Source organism: Centruroides sculpturatus, unplaced genomic scaffold, assembly GCF_000671375.1.
Source record: "Centruroides sculpturatus isolate CEXI.00-Female unplaced genomic scaffold, Cexi_2.0 scaffold171, whole genome shotgun sequence".
NCBI lineage: Eukaryota > Metazoa > Arthropoda > Arachnida > Scorpiones > Buthidae > Centruroides > Centruroides sculpturatus.
Genome location: NW_019384470.1, coordinates 383,705 through 399,629, shown reverse-complemented (window position 1 = coordinate 399,629; position 15,925 = coordinate 383,705). Strand labels below are relative to the sequence as shown.

General features: G+C 29.0%; 1 protein-coding gene across 2 annotated transcripts in view; it reads right to left on the bottom strand.

The window, feature by feature from the left end:
* The window catches only part of LOC111621150 (zinc finger protein 37-like), a 96,981-nt gene that overhangs the window by 20,023 nt on the left and 61,033 nt on the right, over positions 1-15,925 (bottom strand). For both annotated transcript variants that reach the window (XM_023363214.1, XM_023363212.1), the window contains exons 6-7: positions 13,053-13,342; positions 8,207-8,342 (exon numbers count right to left, since the gene is read on the bottom strand). In XM_023363214.1, the coding sequence (XP_023218982.1) occupies positions 8,207-8,342; positions 13,053-13,342 (426 nt within the window). The remainder of the gene's footprint in view (positions 1-8,206; positions 8,343-13,052; positions 13,343-15,925) is intronic.

Sequence of the window (15,925 nt, the reverse complement as noted above, 5' to 3'; positions counted from 1 at the left end):
CAAGGGCGGCGTAAGGCATGAACGACGTGGGCCACAGCCTATGCCTCGCGGTCTGAAGGGCCTCGCGCCTCGAAGGTCTATGCATTACTTAAAAGCCGCGAACGCGACGAAAAAATTTTACTCGTCATAAAACGATAAATAGTTTGTCAAATTTTTATTCATAAAAATGCAGTTTCAACTGCTTTTTATTTTATAAAATCCGTCTTCTTGCGCCACCAGAGGGCCTTTTAAACAATAAGTAGTCTGTTAGCGTTGGTCGGTAGTAGTCCAAATTCAATATGAACGTTTGTTTCTTGAAAGTTTGATCACCATTTAAATACAGTATTTACTTTTAATATTGCCGATATGTCATCCAAAAGAAAACGTGTTGTATTATCATCAAAAGACGAATTAAAGTATTTGTTTCGATTATCCGGATTTTTCCTTATCCGGACTACCTTCATCCCCAATTAGTCCGGATAATCGAGGTTCTACTGTATTATTATACAAATTAATATAAAAATAACTTAAAATTAAAGTAAAATTTGTTTATTTTTGATCGCATGTTCCCTTATCCCTATTTACTCTATGTTAAAATGGCCTCATTTAATGCTGTTTTGTTAGGTGCTTTGTTGTCTAGGAACACATCCCCCACATTAAGTGGGGTCTTACTGTATTGTAATATAATACAGTAAGACCCCGCTTTCACATGATCTATGAATAACTCATCATGGGTTATCTATGCTTAGAAGTTGATTTAAAAATGTATGAGAAGTTATATGTCACTGTGGGTTATCTGTCAATTTTCAATTGCAATTATGAACTCATCCAATAGCTTTTTCTTTGTCAAAACTTACGAGTGTCTTTTATACAAATAAAAGCATCCTTTTCATTTTGCACATATTTTTCATCATAATTTTTCTGGAAACCATCAGACATGTATTTATATGTTTGAGGTTTTTACTTTTCTCCTTTCTTCTTTATATAGATTAAATAATACTTTAATTGATATTATTAGACACCTGTATCATAAAAGCTGATAAACTTCTGATAATTTCCTCTTACTATACCATATAAAATCTCAAAACTATTTTGACATTTAACATTATAAATAAGTAGCTGCTTAGTTGATATTAGTGCTTAGTGTTATACATGTGTGTATCTGTATTTAAGAATTTCCTGTGTAATCTATGTTTACTATGCTTGCTTTCTGTAATGTAATGCATGTTCTGTTGTAGACTTTTGTGTAGTGTATATGTGCAAGAGAGGATTATGAGTACAGTAAGTGCTCCATACATCAAGCACTTTATTTCATGGGCAAGTTGAGTATTTAACATAACAAAACAAAATACAGTAAAAACTGCTTAGGCGATCACCTGCATTCGACGAGCACCTGTCAAAATGGGCAAAAATTTCTGGCACTGAATAGTTTATCCATAGAGTCTTAGTATAAGTTACCTGTATTAAACGACCACCTGTGTAACACGACCGCGGGCATCGATTTTTGGTCCGAAACAACATACAACACCTGTAATTAGCAACCACTTTTGTGAATGTATCTGGTCTAAACTATTGTAAGAACCCATCTCAACAACGTTTCCACCTCCTAATATAATGAATTAGTCTAAACTCTCGTTCGAACCCATCCCGGGCACTTCTCCCACCCTTGAAATTAGGTGCAGGTATTAATAAATTAGTCTGCTAGACTAATTTATTAATACCTTTGTATAAATTTGAATAAATTAGTCTGCTAGACTAATTTATTCAAATTTATACAAAGGAAATTCATTTCAGTTTATTGGAAAATGTCCGAAATGCGAAGTGCTGTCGTTAGAAGATCGTATTAAAGTTATCACAACAGCAATTAGCGGCGAAGTTTAACTATGGGAAAACAAAATTTATTTTACCCTAGACCTACAGTATTTTCCTTCGGGGTGTAAAATATTGTACAGTACATGATACAATTAATTGGCTGATCTCATTATTTGATAAAATATATTTTTATTTATTTATTTCGAAGCTTATATGCACTACATGTGCGATAAATAGTTTCTGTATCAACCTACCTTATTTCCACGATACTTTTAGAAAAATAATATCCAAGTAATTTTCGCACGCAAAATATTCGAAAAACAATAAATGCATTAATGCAAAAATCAGTTTTACAGTAGAGCATCGATTATCTGACCCCCGATTAACAGTCACATCGGTTAACCGACCGTTCTAGTCGGCAAATTTCAAATGTCCACTAGTGATGTGGCGCTACAATATTTGGCTATGTCTTGGCTACTTTAATATTATTTTTGTTAAATTTTTGTGTATTTTAGCTGGCAACATCGACTCGACCATTGAAGGGAGGCCAGTACAGTGTTGCCGCGCCTACCGAATTTTCAGTAGATCTACCGATTTTGGATCCAGTCTACTGGTCTACTGATTGAAGCACCGAATCTACCGAAAAGTTGACGATAATTCAAAAAAAAATTTTTATTTTCAGTGTATCTTAAAATTCTCAATAAAACATTTCTTTGTACCTTCGTTTCTTATATATTTCAAAAGACTTTATTGCAATACAAAGTTATTTCTGCTAATCTGTTTAGCGCCCTCTATTATGTAGTAGCATAATTACTGGTTACATTATAACAGAAATTGCCAGAAATGTACTCTTTTAATTATTCACATTGTGAATAATTAAAAAATATTAGAAATCCAAAAATGAGTGACCAAAAGTACGATAGTGGTGGTGAAGGCTCTAGTACCGGTGTTACTAAAAAAAAGAAATAGGAACAATTCTACAAACACGAGTGGGAAACCCTACCAGAGTTCAAAGGGTGGTTAACCAAAAGTAAAAAAGGGCGACAATTTGCACTTTGCAAGCCTTGTGGCAAAGACAATCATTTCAAGTGGAAAAGACGCTTTACTTAAACATAGTGTCGGAAAATTTCACATAAAAAAGTGGAGACGATCTCAAGTAAACAAGTCTCAATGATGAAAACTTTTGCTTTATCCGGATCAAGATAAAAACAATTGGAGGCACCAATTAAAGAAAGTATGTTGACAGCTAAAAAAAAATAAAAAATAAAACTAATTGATTCATTGTTGTTGTTATATTCAGTATTATTAATGTTATTTGTTATTCAGAGAAAATATGTCTTTCAGCATTCGTAGCAGAGCACGATCTGCCTTTCTTGGTCATGATGCATATGCCGAAATTAATTATGAACATTTGTCCCGACTTGAAAATTGTTCAAAGATTGGCATACAGCAGAACCAAAACAACAGCCATTGTGAAATACATTACTGGTAATGAGGGTTTTCTTCAGGTTTGTGAAGATTTACGAAATAAGAAATTTTCCCTTATCGTGGATGAATCAACGGATCGGAGCACAATAAAACACTTATGCTTAGTTGTAAGGTATTTAAAAGATGACGTTATTCAAGATAGTTTTTTTGGTCTTGTTAAATTAAGGGCTTCTGATGCAACTACCTTATATAATCACATTGCTGAAATGTTTAACCACAATAATANGTGCCATGAACTAAAAAATTTGCAAACTACTGCACTAAAGTAACAAAAAGAAAAATACACTACTATTAATCAGAGTTGAACAAGCAAATAAAATTTAGGGATTTGATTATGATGGCATTGTGTAACTATTGATATTAATTCTAATGTTGAGTTTAAAATCCTATTTTATGTTTTATAATGTATTCAGTCATCAAATATATGTTGGCTAACATTGCATTCAGTTTTATATTGTCCATGCAATGTCCTTCTTTCTTATACAAGAAAGCTGGTAGCCTGTCACAAAATGTGTCCTATATTATGTTGTTTGCTATCATACTTTCTATGGCTTTGCCATAAACTTCATGATCATCTTCCACATATGCCATTTCAGTCTTTAAAGCACTTGGAGGTGATATATTAAGCCTATTTACCTCTCATATGTCTGCCATATCTGAAGAAGCAATTGCATGACTATCCACCACCTACAGATATGCCTAATAGAGGCCATGTCCCAGGATAAAATTTAGCAGAATCAAATAACTTAGTTTATTTACTCTTTGAAAATTCAAATGTGTATCAAAAGAGCAATCAATTATCAGCAATTATTTCAATCAATTATTATTTATTTATTACATTAAATAATTCCAAATATATCTATGATTGATTACATGGTTTTTTAACAGTGTCATCTAAAAATAATCCTCTTGAGAGTTTTATAATTGAAATTTTCTTGAATTTGAGGGACTTTGTCTTCTCATAATGGTTAAGCTGTAATGGTGAATGGTAATACAAAAATTCTTTGTTTACTGTGGTTTGTTTGCTAGCATTATTAGTGTAATAAAATAGATTGTTGCATAGATAAAAGAATTACTTACATAATTTTAAATGTAACATTAAATTATAGAAATTAAATATAACAATTATTTTTCAAATTTGTTTCTTAAGAAGAAAAATTGTTTAAACAACTTTTTATAAAATTAATTTATCTCCCTTTTTTTTTCTTTACCACTACTGGCATATTTACCAATCACTTCAATAGTTGTGTCCATATGCACTGACATCAAGACCATTCCTACCAGAGAATGTTTAAAAAGTGTCTGTTAAACAGCTTTTCATTTTCCTTAAATTGGAACACTTCTTTCAGCTGTTGTTGCAGAAATAAGAAAAAACAGTTGACATCTTGAGCAAACCTTTAGATATTAGGAAATGTTTGTTACAAAAAGCATTTTAATATTTTCTCAGAAAATGAAAACTGTACAGAAGATATTATTCTGCTGTACAGTTTGTATAAAATACCACGTTTACTCAAAAAATTTGCATCCTTAAGAAATCCTGTGCACCTCATTTTTTAAGATTTAAAAAATCTTTATTGGTTTAATTTATTACATATTTAACAAATTTTACTAATTTATGGTTGTAATACAATAGCAAATTTCACTCTTGCTGTTTTGTATTCAATAGCATTCAATATGGCAACACTTAGTTTACAAGTCTACATGGTATTAAAAGATAAAAATACCAAGAGAAAAATAATTTATATGATAAACATAAATTATATGCAAATTATATTAATGTATTTTATAATGAATTAACTTACTAATTACATGAAAGTAAGACTTCTTTATGTTGTATAATTTGAATTGAATTTGAAAAATTGCTAATAGACCAATATCTTAAACTAAGAGTAAAAATATTGAAGAATACAAAAACAATTTTGTCTTCATAATTCATTGTTTCAGTCGCCATTGACAATTCAAAATACATAAAAGTTCACTTACAGAGATGACCTTTTATTTGTTTTTTAATGGTATCTGTAACCAGAGGATGTTTTTAATCAATTTACATGTTTTTGCAGAGGCATAGTTTCAAATAAAAGATCATCTCTGTAAGTGAACTTTTATGTATTTTGTATCATCAAAGGTGATTATGGAATGACATATTATGAAGTCAAAAAACTTTTTTGCATTTTTTCAATATTTTACTATGTAAATTACTGTCAGCCATTTTTTTAAATTAAACTAAGAGGTAATATAGCTATATAAAGATTATTTACTGTCAGTTTCAGTTGTATATTTAATTTACTTATTATCCTCATTTTCACAAAATTAGTTGTGCCAAAACATTTAATATTACTTGTAGATATTGGCTACATTTATCACTACAATAGTAAGCAAAATGCATATTAACTGGAAGCTCCCTGAACTTTGCAGATGGTGTGACCAAATTTGTTTCCAATAAACTGTGCACTATAATGGTTTGTTGTGAAGTTTTGGAAAAAGTGTGAAGATTGTTTGAGTAAATACAATACTATTAATTACACAATAATCATGGTTTAGAAAATCTTTTTGAATAAATATAGTTAAATTAAATTAGAAATTAAAAAGCTTAATATTGAAAAAGATGCTTCTGTAGTACTCTTGCACATCTAAATATGTGCCTATTATTTTGGAGTAATTATACTGGTTTTTTAGTTTAATCTGTCTTATTTAAAGAATTTACTTTTTCAGATATAATTTTTGAAATTACTTGTTTAATGCATAATTAATATTGCTTTTTATATAGAAATTAGCTTTGAAATGTATTAGGGCCTTGCGTTATAAGAAAAAAGAAGACCGTGGTCCTTTACAATGCAGAATATGTAAAGATAAAAAGTTTACTGCTCAAGCTACATTGATGTATCATTATAGAAGTCATGCTGGTAAGATTAAGTTAAATAATCTGTTGTTTAGTTCACTAAAAATGTTTTAAAAGTTCTTTGTGAACTTTTTAAAATCTTAGAGTAAAAATTATTATAATAATAATTTATATTTGTACAGGATGAATTGTATACTATTAATTGATGAAATAATGCAATTGTTTTTAATAATAATGTAACAATCTTTCTTGTTTGATGATTACTTTTTGTTGTATATTTTAGGTCAATTTTGAAAGTTATTTTTATAGTAGTGAATATTACTAGCTCATAGAATAGAAAACTAGCACTTTAATTATAGGTGTACATTTTCAAATTCAAAATATTCCATGATTATGTTATATAAAAAAAATCTTGGATAGTAAAAATTTTTCAAGACATACTGTTTTCTTTTTACATCCCCCTCTAAAGATTTCTGGATCCACTACACTAAAAGTATAGAAAGTGAAATATCTATAAGAAACTAGGAGCCTATAGATATAATCATGGCATTTTCTCTCTGTTTTTGGGCCAGGATACCCCCACCTTTCTACAGCTCTGTTGGTAGTTGGTCACAGATTATACCTCACCAACAGGCTGGTAATGCAGAGTTTTCTGGGTTTTCATGTTTTTAATACTTAAACAGGGACCATTTACCATAGAAAGTCTTTTGGGAGTCATCCCCTTGGCAGATTGCTTATGTTTTGAATTGCCTTATTCTATCAATCCAGTTCAATTCTCATTGGATGTGGGTACAGCAAACAATCATAACATCTGGAAGAAAGTATAGACATACATAGTAATCTTGACTATATACAACAAAAAATCCATGTGGGATGGCAAATTATTGCCATGACAATATCATGTGGAAGGCTCCATAGAAATCATTTAATGGTAATTTATAGTGCCTTGGCTAACTATGGTCATAGTTTTAAACAAGATCGTGTGAAAGCAGCTGTACACACACTGCAACCATATTACAAAACAGACTTATCTATGATTATGGTTCAATCATGGCATATTTTGTGTGTTGTTGTTTTCACAACAACACACAAAATATGCCATGATTGAACCATAATCATAGATAAGTCTGTTTTGTAATATGGTTGCAGTGTGTGTACAGCTGCTTTCACATGATCTTGTTTAAAACTATGACCATAGTTAGCCAAGGCACTATAAATTACCATTAAATGATTTCTATGGAGCCTTCCACATGATATTGTCATGGCAATAATTTGCCATCCCACATGGATTTTTTGCTGTATATAGTCAAGATTACTATGTATGTCTATACTTTCTTCCAGATGTTATGATTGTTTGCTGTACCCACATCCAATGAGAATTGAACTGGATTGATAGAATAAGGCAATTCAAAACATAAGCAATCTGCCAAGGGGATGACTCCCAAAAGACTTTCTATGGTAAATGGTCCCTGTTTAAGTATTAAAAACATGAAAACCCAGAAAACTCTGCATTACCAGCCTGTTGGTGAGGTATAATCTGTGACCAACTACCAACAGAGCTGTAGAAAGGTGGGGGTATCCTGGCCCAAAAACAGAGAGAAAATGCCATGATTATATCTATAGGCTCCTAGTTTCTTATAGATATTTCACTTTCTATACTTTTAGTGTAGTGGATCCAGAAATCTTTAGAGGGGGATGTAAAAAGAAAACAGTATGTCTTGAAAAATTTTTACTACCCAAGATTTTTTTTATATAACATAATCATGGAATATTTTGAATTTGAAAATGTACACCTATAATTAAAGTGCTAGTTTTCTATTCTATGAGCTAGTAATATTCACTACTATAAAAATAACTTTCAAAATTGACCTAAAATATACAACAAAAAGTAATCATCAAACAAGAAAGATTGTTACATTATTATTAAAAACAATTGCATTATTTCATCAATTAATAGTATACAATTCATCCTGTACAAATATAAATTATTATTATAATAATTTTTACTCTAAGATTTTAAAAAGTTCACAAAGAACTTTTAAAACATTTTTAGTGAACTAAACAACAGATTATTTAACTTAATCTTACCAGCATGACTTCTATAATGATACATCAATGTAGCTTGAGCAGTAAACTTTTTATCTTTACATATTCTGCATTGTAAAGGACCACGGTCTTCTTTTTTCTTATAACGCAAGGCCCTAATACATTTCAAAGCTAATTTCTATATAAAAAGCAATATTAATTATGCATTAAACAAGTAATTTCAAAAATTATATCTGAAAAAGTAAATTCTTTAAATAAGACAGATTAAACTAAAAAACCAGTATAATTACTCCAAAATAATAGGCACAAATTTAGATGTGCAAGAGTACTACAGAAGCATCTTTTTCAATATTAAGCTTTTTAATTTCTAATTTAATTTAACTATATTTATTCAAAAAGATTTTCTAAACCATGATTATTGTGTAATTAATAGTATTGTATTTACTCAAACAATCTTCACACTTTTTCCAAAACTTCACAACAAACCATTAGAGTGCACAGTTTATTGGAAACAAATTTGGTCACACCATCTGCAAAGTTCAGGGAGCTTCCAGTTAATATGCATTTTGCTTACTATTGTAGTGATAAATGTAGCCAATATCTACAAGTAATATTAAATGTTTTGGCACAACTAATTTTGTGAAAATGAGGATAATAAGTAAATTAAATATACAACTGAAACTGACAGTAAATAATCTTTATATAGCTATATTACCTCTTAGTTTAATTTAAAAAAATGGCTGACAGTAATTTACATAGTAAAATATTGAAAAAATGCAAAAAAGTTTTTTGACTTCATAATATGTCATTCCATAATCACCTTTGATGATACAAAATACATAAAAGTTCACTTACAGAGATGATCTTTTATTTGAAACTATGCCTCTGCAAAAACATGTAAATTGATTAAAAACATCCTCTGGTTACAGATACCATTAAAAAACAAATAAAAGGTCATCTCTGTAAGTGAACTTTTATGTATTTTGAATTGTCAATGGCGACTGAAACAATGAATTATGAAGACAAAATTGTTTTTGTATTCTTCAATATTTTTACTCTTAGTTTAAGATATTGGTCTATTAGCAATTTTTCAAATTCAATTCAAATTATACAACATAAAGAAGTCTTACTTTCATGTAATTAGTAAGTTAATTCATTATAAAATACATTAATATAATTTGCATATAATTTATGTTTATCATATAAATTATTTTTCTCTTGGTATTTTTATCTTTTAATACCATGTAGACTTGTAAACTAAGTGTTGCCATATTGAATGCTATTGAATACAAAACAGCAAGAGTGAAATTTGCTATTGTATTACAACCATAAATTAGTAAAATTTGTTAAATATGTAATAAATTAAACCAATAAAGATTTTTTAAATCTTAAAAAATGAGGTGCACAGGATTTCTTAAGGATGCAAATTTTTTGAGTAAACATGGTATTTTATACAAACTGTACAGCAGAATAATATCTTCTGTACAGTTTTCATTTTCTGAGAAAATATTAAAATGCTTTTTGTAACAAACATTTCCTAATATCTAAAGGTTTGCTCAAGATGTCAACTGTTTTTTCTTATTTCTGCAACAACAGCTGAAAGAAGTGTTCCAATTTAAGGAAAATGAAAAGCTGTTTAACAGACACTTTTTAAACATTCTCTGGTAGGAATGGTCTTGATGTCAGTGCATATGGACACAACTATTGAAGTGATTGGTAAATATGCCAGTAGTGGTAAAGAAAAAAAAAGGGAGATAAATTAATTTTATAAAAAGTTGTTTAAACAATTTTTCTTCTTAAGAAACAAATTTGAAAAATAATTGTTATATTTAATTTCTATAATTTAATGTTACATTTAAAATTATGTAAGTAATTCTTTTATCTATGCAACAATCTATTTTATTACACTAATAATGCTAGCAAACAAACCACAGTAAACAAAGAATTTTTGTATTACCATTCACCATTACAGCTTAACCATTATGAGAAGACAAAGTCCCTCAAATTCAAGAAAATTTCAATTATAAAACTCTCAAGAGGATTATTTTTAGATGACACTGTTAAAAAACCATGTAATCAATCATAGATATATTTGGAATTATTTAATGTAATAAATAAATAATAATTGATTGAAATAATTGCTGATAATTGATTGCTCTTTTGATACACATTTGAATTTTCAAAGAGTAAATAAACTAAGTTATTTGATTCTGCTAAATTTTATCCTGGGACATGGCCTCTATTAGGCATATCTGTAGGTGGTGGATAGTCATGCAATTGCTTCTTCAGATATGGCAGACATATGAGAGGTAAATAGGCTTAATATATCACCTCCAAGTGCTTTAAAGACTGAAATGGCATATGTGGAAGATGATCATGAAGTTTATGGCAAAGCCATAGAAAGTATGATAGCAAACAACATAATATAGGACACATTTTGTGACAGGCTACCAGCTTTCTTGTATAAGAAAGAAGGACATTGCATGGACAATATAAAACTGAATGCAATGTTAGCCAACATATATTTGATGACTGAATACATTATAAAACATAAAATAGGATTTTAAACTCAACATTAGAATTAATATCAATAGTTACACAATGCCATCATAATCAAATCCCTAAATTTTATTTGCTTGTTCAACTCTGATTAATAGTAGTGTCTTTTTCTTTTTGTTACTTTAGTGCAGTAGTTTGCAAATTTTTTAGTTCATGGCACACTGTAAAAAGTAAAAAATTTTTCTGGCACATTTCATGTACAAAATTAAAAATTAGTAAAGTAGTTGCATTAGAGATATTGACAACAGAATGATAATGAATAGGAATAACATTTTAAGAAGATAAAATACATAAGAAAAATATAAAAATATCAAAATAAAAACAATATCCGTCTCCATATAAGTAATATAAAAGGTTTACCTGTGAGACTGCAAATGCCATTAAAAAACTGAAAGAAGATAAACAACAAAATAAGGAAATAATGGTTAAAAGTCCTAAATGATAAAAACACTTGGTATTTAACAGAATAATTTAGGACTATTTATGACATTGAATATCCTGTCAAAGACAAAGGCTGAATATCTTAGACATAACTTTCACATGTCACAAAACTCAGTCTCTGTATAATCCTTAAAAGAAACAAAACAAACTAAATATAGATATATAAAGAAACAGAAGAAAAAGAGAAGGAAATCTTTCATGTTAAAACAATCATAGAAAGAAAAGTTAATAAGCAGAAAGTCTACTTGTGTTTCATTTATTATATAAAAGCTTTTGACAATATTAACTATGAAAAACTAATCAAAACTCTAAAAAACAACAGAGCTGGTGGCAAAGATGTAACACTACCACCCAGAATAACATCTATTAAAATAAAACAACAAACATCAGAGAATAGTTTAGTCAAGAAAGGAATAAGACAGGAATGTGTTCTTTTACTGGTTCTTTCTTCATAAACATTCTAAATTCATGAGCTATATTTCATAAAATAGATCTTACAAGAGTACATATAGGAGAAAAAGCAAATAATCTAATATCTACCAATAACACTATTCTAATAGAAAATAAGGAAGATCTTAAAATTCTTATTGAAAAGAAAGAAGAAAAATGAAAAATAGAACATGCTGAAGAAGCAGAACTCACTTTCAATTACAGAAAGATAAAAGTAATGCTAATTTCAAGAAAAAGTGTAAAATGTAACTTAAATACATCAAAATCTAGAGAAACAAGCTAGAGCAAGTAAAAAGCTATATCTACTTAAAATTTCTAATTACTGATGATAGCAAATTTGATAAAGAAATCCTAAAAATAGAAATTGTTAAAAAAGGTTTCATCAATATAAAACTCTCCTTCCTCATCACTAAAAACTTAAATATTAAAAAGATTAAGACTATGCAAATCCAAGACAATTTAAAATTTGGCAAATGTTTTGTTGAACTGGATTATGCAAATGCTTTATATTTATTCAATACTACTATATGGAATGAAGACTTGGACAGTAACAAAAGCAAATGAGAATATAAAGGCCTTTGAAATGTGATTTCTGAGAAGAATGTTAGAGGTTCCTTGGACAAAAAAAGAAATAATATCAAACTATTAAAAAATGCAAAAGAAAAGAAAAGTGTAAGAAAGTAATAAAGGAGAAGAAAAATTGGATAATAAGAAGAAAATAGATATTTTGGACATATAAGCCTACAAAAGTTACTTCTAGAAGGGATACTTGAAGGGAAAAGGCAAAAAGAAAGAAAAAAAAAGGACTAGATGAAAAACATTATAAAATGGACTTTCATAATTTTTAAGGAAGTCAGCAGAAAGCTGTGCTGTTCATGGTGAAACACATCATAGTCATCAATCTCTTGGAAAGAGAAGATTCTTGAGAGTCAGAGAAAGTTTATTCTTTGTGAATTTTGCATGACTATATTTCCACTGCAAAGAGATAAAAGTGCTAGCAATAAGATAATAAACATTTCTTGTTACATTTCTTTTTAAAAGGTATCATTAAAAACAGACAACTTTTAACCTCATTAAAGCTTACTTGCTCATTTTGGAGCATTTTTTAACTCACAAAAGTTGCTTTGTATATGTAATCAAACTTCATAAATATATTAATATAGATTTAAGAACACCACTAATATTAAAGTAACAAATACCATGACTTTTTGGCAAAATATTTGTTTTATTTAAAGTTTTAAAACAAATATGTTGCCAAAATCATTAATAAAACATTTTAATTTTTAATTAATAAATTTCATTTACTTTTGTATATTTGAAAAATATTTTTGTCTTTATACTTGTTATTGTAATTTATTAATTTTATTATTTTTTTTATAAATGAATTTTCCATTAAAATATTGAAAAATAAACTTATTTTCATAAATAATTGATATACCTTTTCCCATTCAGGAGTTCCTTCAACATTATGATTTTTTGAATTGTCAGATGTTGTCTGTTTTTCTTTATCTGTTGAATCCTTATGTTCAACAATAGTAGAAATTTTATCTGAAACAAGTGATGGTATATTTTCACTGTCCTCTTCTGAATCTGATTTCAATTCTTCAGCAATAATAATCCTATTAATTCTACGTATACGAGTTTGTTTAGGTTTCTGGATAACTGATGAAGAACTTTCTTCAGTATCTTGTGCGCATGACACTTTTACCATTTGTTTTGAGTTATCATCTATAAAAAAAATTCAATTTCAAATCATAAATTCTCTCTTTTTTTATATGAAATAATATAATTATAATTAAAATAATAATAATGTGAAATCTAATTGCTAATCTAATATTATATCAATATCATGTATTCTAATTAGAAGATCAATTTGTAACAATTATTTCATTTCAGTTGGAATAAGCCAATATAACTTCATGACCAAATATCATTCTTAGTTAAATATCAAACTTGCCAATTGATATAATAAAATAAACTAACTAAATACACTTTGATTCTAGATAATATTAAAATAATCTATACTGTCAGCTATAGGAATAAGACAGACTTTTCTAATATTGTAAATATTAATAAAACATTTTATGATATAATACCAAGTTTTAAAGTTGAAAAAAAGAGAAAAAGACAGTTACTTTAAGACAATTAAGAATTTAATTAAAAAAAAGGAACATGTTTTGATCTTTGCCTAGTGCAGCTTCAGTTCATCATCTCTGAAATGGACATCACAGAAGGAGAAACACTCATAATATGTGATTATGTTAATCTGATTACATCTATTAAAATTGAAGCAACTATCAGCAGAAATCAGATTTGTCAATACCACAACTTAAGTGGTACTGCATACAAATTATCTCTTTTTATTCAACTCCTACTTTTCCTGGAAAGACGACTTTTAAATTAGAATGGAAGATCAGAAATTCCCAAGGAGTATCCAGTTTACAGGGATTTTGCAAAGATATCTCTTGGATAGAGAAGCCAATTATAAAAACATACAAAAATGTTTTGCCACTATTTTGATAACTTGTTTAGCATTTGGCACTCTGAATTATTCTTAAAAGATATTGTTTATTATTATGATGATGATGATAACAACACATCATTAAATTTACACTCACAACATATGGACATGACACAACATATAAAAAGATACAAAAAGCCTAGACACCATTAAGCAATTGTGGGTTCAAAAGGCACTCCATGGCAGGCATCCCTATGACCTGGTTCAGGATTTTGTTGACAAAACTGCATCAAACAGCTGGTTAGTTTGGGGATGCCTTGTTGGGGAGACAGAAGGGTTCATGATTGCCATACAGGATCAGATCATAAATACTAAAAACTATAGAAAACATATACTCAAAGATACAACACTCACAAATGACACATTCAGAAAATGTCACATCATTCCAGAAACTATACAACACATCACTTCTGGTTGCAAGCTCTTGGCACAGACAGATTATTTACACAGACATAATCAAGTAGCAAATATAATACACCAAGAGCTTGCAAAGAAACACAACTTGATAGACATTCACCAGTGTTGGAAAACAACACGCACAAAATATACTACGACAGAGCCATAATCACAGACAAAACAATTTACCACAACAGACCAGACATCACACTCATTGACAAACACAATAAAATCACATACATTATAGACATAGCCATTCCAAACACTCACAATGTACAAAACACATGCACTGAAAAAATTAGCAAGTACACAGAACTCACCCAAGAAATAAGGCATCTGTGGAGGATGGATAGGGTGATTATCGAACCTGTCATTCTCTCCTCTAGAGGTGTCATACCACAATATTACAATTGAATAGAAACACATACATCACACTACAGAAAGCCACTATATTGAATACATGTCATATTGTTAGGAAATTCCAGAATACAGATACACACATTGACACACACAATTTTTGTTTTGGCATAGCACACAGCAACTGGTGTCAACTGAGTATAACTCACTACACCCTACATAATAATAATATCAATAAAAATAATATAGTGGGAATAAAACTACAACCTGAACATTTTAAATTTGCTGATCAACTACTTAGACATTACATTTTCAAAAATAAATAAAAATTTGACACAAAAGTATTTTGCTAACACTTCTGCAAAGTTGTTTATACAATGAAAATCCTATAAAAAATTTTCTTATTAATTAGCAACACCAATTCCCTTATAAATAGAGCAAATATAAGAGAAAAATGAAGAACCACAAAACATTATAGTTAACCATGATTTTCCTGAGAAATAAACTGACAAGCTTATATCTTTATTAATTGATTACATATCAAACTTTACTAAAAGCTAACAAAACAAATCTATACCACAACAATTACTGGTTACTCTATGAATAAACTATTAAGACCCATATACCTGAAATTTTTTTCACAAATTTATAGTAAAGAGATTCTATCAATGATGCACATTTTAAGGAATAAAGACATGTACAGAATTGACAATGAAACAGGTGTCTATATTATAAAGATACTTAAAAGTTCTGACTACTATTATTACATCAATTCTACCTGTTGCAACAGAGACAAGAGAGTCAACAAACACTACACAGCCATTAGCAGACAAGAAAATAGACTCCAATGCATTAGTCAATGGGCATGTGATTCCAATGTTATATTTCATTACCTTTTATTAATTAAAGAATGTAACATGGAAATACTAGAATGCTAGAACATATATGATACATATACAATACTTGTTCTCCAAAAGTAACACAATGATCAATTTACTCAATACCCTATACTGTGTAGACTTTACTATGCAACTTTT